Source organism: Chinchilla lanigera, unplaced genomic scaffold (assembly GCF_000276665.1).
Source record: "Chinchilla lanigera isolate Chin_1 unplaced genomic scaffold, ChiLan1.0 scaffold00051, whole genome shotgun sequence".
NCBI classification, from domain to species: domain Eukaryota; kingdom Metazoa; phylum Chordata; class Mammalia; order Rodentia; family Chinchillidae; genus Chinchilla; species Chinchilla lanigera.
The window spans coordinates 17,688,760-17,699,469 of NW_004955452.1; the positions used below are offsets into that span (position 1 = coordinate 17,688,760).

Here is a 10,710-nt window from a genome sequence, read left to right on the forward strand (position 1 = left end):
ACTTACTTGTTTTGTCAGCTCTCTAGGAATTTCATTCTGCTGCCTCTTCACCCCAGAAGTCTAAATCATCCCCCACATCCAAGTTATTTGTGAGATGGTGAAGGGAGGTTGTCAGATACAGTGGAGTGTCTTATAGGCTAAGCCCACCACTGTTTGCCTGGAATCTTGAGCTAATTTTTTGTATGGGATTCAGTTTCCTCTGAAAACATGAAGAGGCCTATGAATTAGGGCTAATGCACTAAACTATAATCCCCAGCCCCACCCTCTTTTCCATTTTCAGACAGGATCTCACTAAGTTGCTGGTCCTTTTGCCTGAGCCTCCCGGGGTGCTGGATTATAGGTTGCCATCCCCACACCCAGCTGTGAGGTTTTACAGTGGGAGTGGCTAGAGTCACCATTGTTGGTGTAACAGGAATGAACCCAGAGCTGTGTTCTGTGGCTGAGCTATATCCTTAGCCCTTGAGTGACCATCTTAAAATGGCTCTTTTCTGTGATTTCAACATGAGAACCACCAGTAGGTCTCACTTTAAAAATTACTCAGGCTGGAGATAGAGATTAAATCCAGAATGAGAGAAAGTTGCTAACACTAAACTATATCCATTTGACCACTGAAATCCTGCTCCATAGAAGACCAAGTGAGTCCATTTATAATGGAATCAAGTTCAAACCTAAGTGGTTGATCCTAATCACCTATTCCAATTGAAGTTGTTTGTTTTATTGATTTATTGATTGATTGATTGTCATTTTGAGACAAGGTCTTGCTATGCACTTCAGGCTGGCTTTGAGCTCACTTTGTACACCAGGCTGGTTGAGTTTGCAACAACCCTGCCTCAGCCTCTTGAATGCTGGGATTACAGGTGTGCGCCACCACGCCTGGCTTGTTTCATTTAATTTTTAGACTGATGTTTAAACCAGCTATGTGATAATATATTACAGATGACCAATAGCTTATTTTTATAGCCATTAGTAATCATTTCTACTTGATGTTTGTTTTGGAATTTGTGCCAGTCTTGGTACAAACATGAAAGCATTGTGTTTGTCTTCAATTGTATTTACCTTTTTCAATTAAGAGTACCACCTAAAGTGAAGTGTTTTGCTTCACCAGCACAAATGGAGACAAAACTTAGTTTCTGGTCCCTTCTGATGAAAACACTGGAGATGGGCCCTTGATGAGATGGTAACAGGTAAAAATTTGTCAGTGATACGTGAAATACCCAAAATACCACTTCTCCATAATTAAACAGCGTATTTGTGAAGATGAGTGGTAGGAGTAAAGTTTGAAGTGTATTTAAAAGCCTAGTCATGCAGACCCAACTGTGGGCATACATGCAGTATTGACATTAAGATGAAAACTGGTGCATGTTGTTTTTTTCAGTAAACTTTCAGTAAACCTTTTTCATAACTTACGAAAACGTCAAAGCTTTTCTCTTTCTAGAAAAATATAAAACTTTCCAGCCCACAGTAGACAGTGATACCTCCTGGCAGTATGCTCATTCATAGCCCGTGTGTAGGGCTGGTTCTGGAAGTATGGCTCCTCTGCTTGGTTCAGCTTCCAGTAGGCTCTGTGACTCAGTGGTAAAGTACTTTTCCTAGCACACATGAAAGATGTGGTAAAGTACTTTTCCTAGCACACGTGAAACCCTGGGCTCAATTCTCAGGTCCTCAAAAAGAAAAAGGAAATTCATTAACACATGTTTGGTCGATTTAGCCTGGAAAAGAAAAGACCAAACTGGGAGTGGTGTCTGGTTCACGCCTGTAATCCCAGCACTTGGTAGTAGGCTGAGGCAGGACAGTCACTGTGAATTTGAGGCCAGCCTGGGTTACAAGTGAGTTTTTGGCCATAGTCTCCAACTTGCCATGATCCTCCTGCCTCAGCCTCCCAAGTGCTGGAATTATAGGCATGTACCACCATGCCTGGCTCCAAACGCTTTTAAGATTTATAGTATGTTGCATTTAGTCAGAAATGTCACCAATAATAGGTGTTTTTATATGTGTGGCATGATACTTTTACACAAATTATCAAATTCTATATTTTTCAGCACTAGGGATTGAACCCAGATTATTGTGCATGCTAGGCAAGTGGTCTACCAGTGAGCTACATCCTAAGCCACTTTAAATTTTGAGACAGTCTTCAGTTGCTCAGGGTGGCCTCAAACTTGTGATCCTTCTGCTTTAGCCGCCTAGGTAGCTGGTAGCACAAACATATGCCACCATGTCGAGCTCAAAGACCTATCTTTTTTTTTCAATCGAATCTGAAGATTGAATCTAAGGCCTTGTGCTCACTAAGCAGGTGCTGTGCCGCAGAACGACATCTCCAACTCCCAAGGTCTGTCTTTTTTTTTTTTTTTTTTTTTTTGGTTTTTCTCCGGTACCGGGAACCGAACTCACGACCTTGCGCTTGCCAGGCAGGCGCTTTTGCCGCTGAGCTAAATCCCCAGCCCCCCAAGGTCTGTCTTAACAGCTACTTGGTAATGCATCTGTCTAACCAGTACACAAATATTATAGCCACTTGGTGAATGAACAGTTTTAAAAGTATTAATGCCTTCTATCTACCAAGCTTTGTGGATATACAAGTCAATAAAATAAATATGATTGCAGTCTCCCTTGAATTTACAATAGAGAAGACATGTTAATTATACAAGTAAGTATAATTGTGTTAAGTGCTTTGGGAAAGTAATCCGACAAGGTGCCATGTAACCCTTCCTTCCCTAATCTAGTGTAAAGAGTCCTGAGAAATGATTTGTTGTCACAGTCCCATCTTCAGCTTTCTGACTTGTGTTTGACTTGCTCTAGTCAAACCCCAAGTCTTTATCAGAGTAACTTTTCTTCCTTGCTAGACTGCCTGTGGTCCATCACCAGTGGGCTGGGGGTTAAACATGAATAGCAGTCACTCCTAAAAGAGTCATTTTGCCCTGACATAGCACTTTACTTCCATTCTCGACCCCATTTTCTGACATGCTCCTGACTGCTTGAGCAACTTGTCACACCTCTATTTGCTGTCAGAATGAAACATTCTTTCTCTACGAGGCTTCTCTAGTCCTATTCTTTCTCTAAGTTAGCTAGAATAAACAAAGCATATGTCTCCATTTTGTTAGAGAATATTTTTAAAAAAATTGTCACAATTGACCTTTTTTTTCCTTCCTGATTGTGTACTTCTTCCTCATGTGAACTCTTGGATTCTTGCTGTCTTTTTTTTTTTTATTATTTTAAAGAGTAAAAGAAGGATAATATAGTAATAGGGGGGCTTACCGAATTACAGACAAAGTGGTAGGAAATTATCAATGGTTGTTGTTTTACATATTGTTATCTACAAGATAGTTGCTAAGGAAAACAAATAGACAAATAATAATGAGTTACAGACAAAAGTGGTAGGAGATTATCAATGGTTGTTGTACTATATTTTGGTATCTTCAAAATGGTTTCTAAAGAAAATAAATAGAGCTATACATGAGTGACCAACTGAATAATCATTGACTATTCTCAATGGTTGTAGGAAACACATAGTAATAAACATACAACCATTTGTCTTTGTTATTTGATCTCACAGTTTATATACCTGTATGTGAACTTTTTTTAATGATAGCTTTTTGGAAACAGGCCATATATTTTCTGCCTTCACATCTCCTTGCTGACTAGATAGATGCTATCAATAAATAGTGTGTCCTATAGGTTACAGTGTAACATGCTATTGTTTACAAAGTGCTTTGGAAAAATATACCGTTTTTCCCTAATGCACATCTTGTAAAGGAGGTGGAATCCACATCAGTACATAAACACAATGAGACTCAAATGTGTGAAAAATCTTCCTATAAATCCCAATGTCCAATTAATAATGACATGAAAGGAGGCGAATGCTACTAATGATCCAGCCAAACTGTTGTGGGAAAAATTGAATCAACAGTAGGCAGGAGCTCAGAAGAAAGGAAATTTTATTGACACTAGCAGACCCCAGAGGAGTAATCTCCAAAGTCTGAGGTGGTGATTACACCCTATAAAGAGAACGGAAGTGGTGAACAGAAGTGACGAGAATGAGATAAGCTTTTGCTGGAGGCCAGGGTACAATGGGTATTTGGTGTTGAACACAGTGATGAGCATGGTTGTAAATGTAGCAAGTTGTTTTTAGCACATTCACAGAAGTTTCACTTTCATGACAAATCAATAATTTAGCTGAGTTCAGTGGCAGAAAACAGAATGACGTCAGCCTTATTTTACAAAATGGCCACAGTTAGATCAAGATTTCTGCTTCAGAACTACTGTCCACATTTGCCTATTATTTAAGAAAGTGCTTTCTAAATTCTGTCTCCTCTCCAGAGGCTGAGGCAAGAGGATTGCCATGAGTTTGATGCCAGCTAGAACTACAAAGTGAGTTTAAGGCCAGCCTAAACTACACAGTGAAACACTGTCTCAAACAACAAGAACATAATAATAATAAAAATTCTATCCCCTCAGATTTCTTCACAGCCTCAGTGCATCTCAGTTTTTTCATATCATGTCAGAATATCCATTTCCATTTCATGGAATTATTGGAAAAGTTCTGCATTTCCACTGTCCAGGAGGGTAGCCATTAGCCACATGTGACTATTTAATTAAAACTAAAATGTGAAATTAATTCCTCTGCAGCACTGTGCACGTTTCACATGACTGTTGGAGACCATATTGGACCAGGCAAATAAGGAACATTTCTCCTGTTGCTTAAAGTTCTCTTGGACAGTGCCGTGTGGGAGGCAGGAGAGCCAAAAATCAGAGAAAGTGACCTGAATGAAGCAGAGACAGGCCAGTGGCCGGTTTGAGTGAGAAGAGTACCTGAGTAAGTGGCAAGTGAGCTGACCTTTGGAAAAGTGACATCACAAAGCACAGCTCACAATGGCTCCAGAACACTTGGGCTACAAAACCACTCTTCCTAACTCAGCTTTAGAGTCCTGAAACCTCAGCACATGTAGTTCCTGGAGCTGCAGTTGTCTTACAATGTCATCTTCACCTTCATATTCTACCTGGGACAACCTCTTAGATTCTCTCTCCCTCAACATGATATGGAACTGGATACAAACAACTTTTCTGGGAGAGACAACTGTGCCTCAGCAAACTAATTTGGGGCTGATAGATAATTTTGCTCCAGTTGTCCAACTCATCCTACGGGTTTCCTTTTTTATTTTATTGGGATTAGGATTACTTGCCTTATGGAAACGAAGCGTTCGGTCAATTCAGGTTGTACTCTTTTATTATAGATAAATAGTTATAAATTGAAGTTTTGTGGTACTGGGGATCAAGCCCAGGGGTGCTCTACCCTTGAGCTGCATCCCCACCTCCCCCTTTTTTGAGACAAGGTAGCCTCGAATTTGTGATCCTCAAGCCACAACTTCCTGAATGCTGGGATTACAGACCTATGCCACTGCATCCAGTGTAACTGAATTTTGATTAGTTCTGTACCATATTATTGTACCCAGTTTTAAACCATGCAGATGGGCAAGGATGAACAGTTGTCTCTTAAATTGTTTGAAACTAAGTTATCCTTGAAAACCTCTACCAATTAGGTTGTGGGCATAAAAATGCTCTTTTGTGACTTGTCTGGTCTTTGGCTTGTCTGCTGTCATAGAATAGAGTTCAGAAGCTCATTATATGAGAAGGCATTCTTTTTTGTTTTGTCTATTTTTTTCTGAGACAAGGTCTCGCTATGCGGTTCAGGCTGGCCTTGAGCTCACTTTGTAGCCCAGGCTGGCCTTGAACTTACAATGATCCTCTTGCCTCAGCCTCCAAAGTGCTGGGATTACAGGTGTGCTCCATCATGCCTGGCTGAGAAGGCATTCTTATCCCCACACTTATCACGAATTCATCTTTGAATGCCTACCATAGTATAGAATAGGCACTGTAGATCTTGGATATGGGCTTTTTGTTCTTGCTATGCCATTGTGATTTATTTGTATTCATTAAGTCATGACAATGTTTTCAATGTTTTAATAAGACCTGCATAAACGTGCAAGGAATCTTCTTTTGGGAGTAGAAATTTAACTAGCTAGGATTGTAAGAAACATTTAGGATTTTATATAACTTCTGTTTAATTATCAATAATAATAGCTTATAATATTTAGAATATGCTCAAAGTGTTTGGCGGGAAATCCCAATAAAGCATGACGTGGACAGAGGTTATTTTCACATGACAAATGGGGAAACTCAGGTACATTGAGTTCCAATGAAAATGTAAGGAAACAGGGTTAAAAGTGCTTTCTTGAGGGATTAACTTGATAAATGAAAGAAAGTTATACTGAAGTGAACTTGATAATGAGAGAAATTACTGCTGGATTACTTTGTAGTATTTGCTTATTTTTATGTTATAGTCACATGCATTTTCTATTTTAAACTCTCCAAACCCAGCATAGTAGGCAAGGATTGGATCATCATTTTTTATATAAGGTAACTTTGTTATACCCAAAATTATATAGTTTGTCAGAGCTGACAGAGCTGGGATTTGAGCACTTCCCCCTTTTGAGACAAAATCTCACTATTAGCCCCAGCTGGCTTCAAACATGAGATCCTCCTGCCTCAGCCTCCTAAGTGCTGGAACTGTAGGCAGACACCATCACACCTGGCTCTCAAACCAAATTTTTAGAGTACCAAAATTAGTTTTCCAAATTTTCACTTAGTATAACCAACTGACTAAACACTTAATGGAAGTGTGTGTGTGTAACACACACATACACACACATATATGTATTTCAGTTAACTAATAAGAGTATATAAAGTAAGAAAGCAAACTTTTTCTGAGTTTACTCAGTCAAAAAGGTGAGCTTTCAACTCTTCATGTACCTCAGTCAAAAAAGGGGGTAGTGTAAGAGTAGAAGCATGGGCTCTAGAGTCAGGTTGTTTAGACCTAAATCTATTGAAACTTGCTCTATGCCCTGAGAACAATTACATACCCGCTAATCCCAGTTTCCCTTTCCTGTAACATGAGATTGCTGGCAGAGCTTCCCTAATGAATTGTTGTGAGGATTAGAGAGCATATCACATGTATAAAACTTAGCATATGCTTATACAGTGAGTAGTGCTAGTTATTACAATAAGGAAAAAGACGGTTAGTTTTATTCACATCCCAGCAAGAATCTGCCCTAGTATATTAAAACTTACATGACCAAGAAATTTAATTTTTCAGATCACTATACTTGGAAGTGAATTCCTAGACTCCACTCCTGCCTCTTATCATTTCTAGAATGTGATCTTAGATAATGACAGGATCCAAACCAGAAGATATCAACATGGTTATCCTGTTCTATGTTTTTCTGCAGAAATAGGTCAGACACAGATGGGCAAGGTAACTTGTTCAAAGCCCAGCATGTGGCAGACTTTCACCAAATGATGTTTATTATATTGACTAATTAAATGCAAATAAAATATCTGACCTGCTTACTGCTCCAGTTAATGTTAATAATCAAGAGATTAAATAGACATGGTGGTGCTGTCTATAATCCCAGCACTAAGTAGGCTGAGGGTGGAGGATTGCCATGAGTTCAAGTCCAACCCGAGCTACACAGTGAGACCCTGTGTAGTTCAAACAAAGCAAAAACAAAAACCTCAAAAGATTTTAAATAGGTGTGAAAATGTTTTGTTGAATGGAGGTCTTGGCATAGGAATGAATTTTATTACTATTAGATCTTTGGTTTTGTTTCACATCTACGTAAACTGGCATTTCATATGAATGAACAAATAACACTCAACTTTTGTGTTTTGTTTTAGAAAATATTGATGTTTATAATCACACTCTACCAACTTTACAAGAAGGGCTCAGATTTTTTTCAAGCTTTGCTAGCAAACCCAGAAGAGGGTGGACACAAGAGTCAAGAGAATGGTAACATCTTCCTGTCGCTGGGTCTGCAAGAGAAAATTCTGAAAAAACTTCAGATGGTAGAAAGTAAAGTGAAGGATCTGGAGGGGATGCTCATTGCCCAAAAGCCTGCTGCGAGGAGGGAGTGCTCCTCTGAGCAATATTGCAGCTGCTCCGACTGCCAGAGTCCCCTGCTCACATCAGGATTTACTTCCACACTTGAAATGTGAAGAGAAGCACTGTTTCCCTCATGTGTGTGGTAGTGAATTAACAGAGAACTATATTGAAATTATCCTGCAAGGCTGGCTGTCTATTCAGTGGGTCCCAGATTTTACATGTGTGTGCAGTGGGGTCATGTAGCGCACAGCAGTAGATAATGTGTCTGGGGTTGAGGGTGTGGCACAGTGGTACAGCACTTGCCTAGCATACATGAAGCCCTGGATTCAACCTCCAGTACTGCTCCCCCACTGAAAAAATGTCCCTGGGATTGTGGTGCTCATTCAGCAGGCTGGAGACCATATGTAGCCATGTAGGAAAAGATGGACTGGAATGGAAGAGGGTGGGTAAAGACGGAAGGGTGATTAGGACTTGTCTCGAGGATGCTGAAGAAGTAGGGGAGGACATGGTAAAATGGAAGTGCTGTTTCAGGGGCATACGGTAGAGCAGTAATGATAAACCTTTTATGCCATGTCCAGCACGGTTCTCGAATTTCCCAGGTGGAGGATGGTGGAGGATGAAGAAATGGAGACAAGAGTCAAGAATGTAGAAAGCTGAATCAGGTGGAGCCTCTTCTGGTGGGAGAAAAAGAACTGCCCAACAGCTGCAATGCATTTATTTATACACTAGGGAGACTGCTGTCAGGTGCAACCTCTCTCCCTAACAATTTGTTTGCCTGGCTTACCTTAGGCATCTCGCATTCTCAGAGCTGGAACAGCTTGTTCACGTGGCTTGCCTTGGGTGCTCCGTGTTCTGGGGCTGGCCTTGCTTTAGCCCCACATGTGTGATCAATCTCCAGCTTCAGCCACTCCTCACACTTTTAGAGCTTTCTATCATAACAAACAGCCCGCTGCAGCATTGGTGCCATAGGTTCACCACCACTGCTGTAGGCTGTCCTGCAGGAGTAGGCTGGCCTGTGCTAGTCCTTGGCATAAGAAAAATGTGCAGCTCAGGGGCCTCCTGCATTAATTACTGAGGTGACCAAGGATGACAGTAGACATCAGACAGTAGGCTGTTTTAATTTGGTTTTGTTTTGGGGTAGCAGGAATTGAACTCAGCACCTTGTGCTTGCCAGGCCGGCACTTGTGCCACTGAGCTATATTCCTGGCCCCAAGACTGTTTAATTTTATCCAACATTTACAATACCTACCCTATGATAAGCACTGTGATAATCCCTGGGGATTTGTCCTGAGTGCTTCAGAAGCACTCAGTTTTGGACCACTTTATTTTGAACTGAGGTGATTTCTCCTTGTGTGACTCTTGCCTTGGCAGGGAGGGAAGAGGAGAGGCATTCCATTTGCTGAATGCATACTTTGGAGAGAGGGAAAGTGAGAGGGTGAGGGTCCTGTGAGGGAAGTGGCATAGGCAGGTCTTTTAGAAGCTCAAGATTATACAAGCTTTGTAATATGTCCCTTTTGTCATGATAAATATGATCATGTGAAGCACTTTGTAACTATCTGGTATCTAAATGAAACATTTAATGCCATGCATAATGGCACATGCCTATCTCCCACCACTCAAGAGGCTGAGGCCCTGAGTTTGAGGCTATCCTGGCTACACAGCAAGACTCTGTCTCAAAAAACAAAACAAACAAATTTCATTTGGTGTGCAAATAAACAGTGATTGTTGCCATGTTGGAGAAAAACTGACAGAGCTAGTCAACAAAAGACACCAGCAGTCTCCTAAGTGGCCTCATCCTAAGGGATTTCCAAGGGTAATTTTCACCATTGGTAATTGTTGCCTATGCACTGGTGTTAAAATGCAATCCCTGTGTAAGATAAAATTTCATTCACAGTGTACAAGTGTAAAAACAGGTTGAATAACCCAGGAAAGGTTTTGCAGAGAAAATGACAATGAATTTTCTCATAAAAGATTACACAGACACTGAAACAGAAGGTATTTTTCCTGGGAATCATCATGGAGCTCAATCGACTGATGGACAGACAGACAGGCAGGCAGACAAGCTTGCCTAGGGAGCAAGGAGAATTTCAGGGGGATTAATGCACTGATTATTTCCAGAGCTACAATTAAGGAGTTTTGCTTCATAGTGAGTACATTAACGTTATGTTCAATCAGCTTTAATTCATGGTATGGTGAACTGACCTGACACTGTGCATTATTTGACAATTTAGCTGAGAATTTGGTTATGGTGCAGCAGAACGGTCCCATGCCAATCTTTAAAGGCAATGTCTCAGCCAGACATTATGGTGCACATCGGTAATTCCAGCACTCTAGAAGGCTGAGGCAGGAGGATTGCAAGTTTGAGATCAGCCTGGGTGACCTAGGGACTTAGCTAGATCTCTCTCGAAGTGGAAAATCTAGGAAAATAACCAGGGGAGGAGTGGCTGGATGAAATGGAATTTCCACACTGATTTCTACAGTGGTTGCACCAGTTTACACTCCCACCAACAGTGGAGAAGATTTCTTTTTCCTTACAGCCCCACAAGCATTTGTTATTGGTTGATTTCTTGATAATAACCATTCTTTCTGGGATGAGATGGAATCTTGGTGTTTTAATTTGCATCTCTTGAATGACCAGTGATGCTGAATATTTTCTCAGATATTGCTGTTTGTATTTCTTCATCTGAGAAGTGTGTATTCATCTCAGATGCCCATTTTTGGATTGGCTCTTTAAATTTAGGAGGTCTGATCTTTTTCTATTTTTTTATTCTAAAAATTAA

At 40.5% G+C, this 10,710-nt stretch overlaps 1 protein-coding gene across 1 annotated transcript; it reads left to right on the forward strand.

The window, feature by feature from the left end:
• The first annotated feature begins 4,861 nt into the window (after positions 1-4,861).
• On the forward strand, positions 4,862-8,105 carry Tmco2 (transmembrane and coiled-coil domains 2). Its single transcript, XM_005395280.2, has 2 exons — positions 4,862-5,205; positions 7,726-8,105. Exons 1-2 carry the CDS (start codon positions 4,966-4,968, stop codon positions 8,041-8,043), a joined length of 558 nt encoding a protein of 185 aa, XP_005395337.1. The 5' UTR covers positions 4,862-4,965; the 3' UTR covers positions 8,044-8,105.
• Positions 8,106-10,710: the final 2,605 nt, after the last annotated feature.

Coding starts and splice junctions, on each gene's coding strand:
- Tmco2 (XM_005395280.2), top strand. CDS start 4,966: ATGTCATCTTCACCTTCATATTCTACCTGGGACAACCTCTTAGATTCT. Junction 5,206..7,725: donor GAAGCGTTCGGTCAATTCAG/GTTGTACTCTTT, acceptor GTTTTGTTTTAG/AAAATATTGATGTTTATAAT.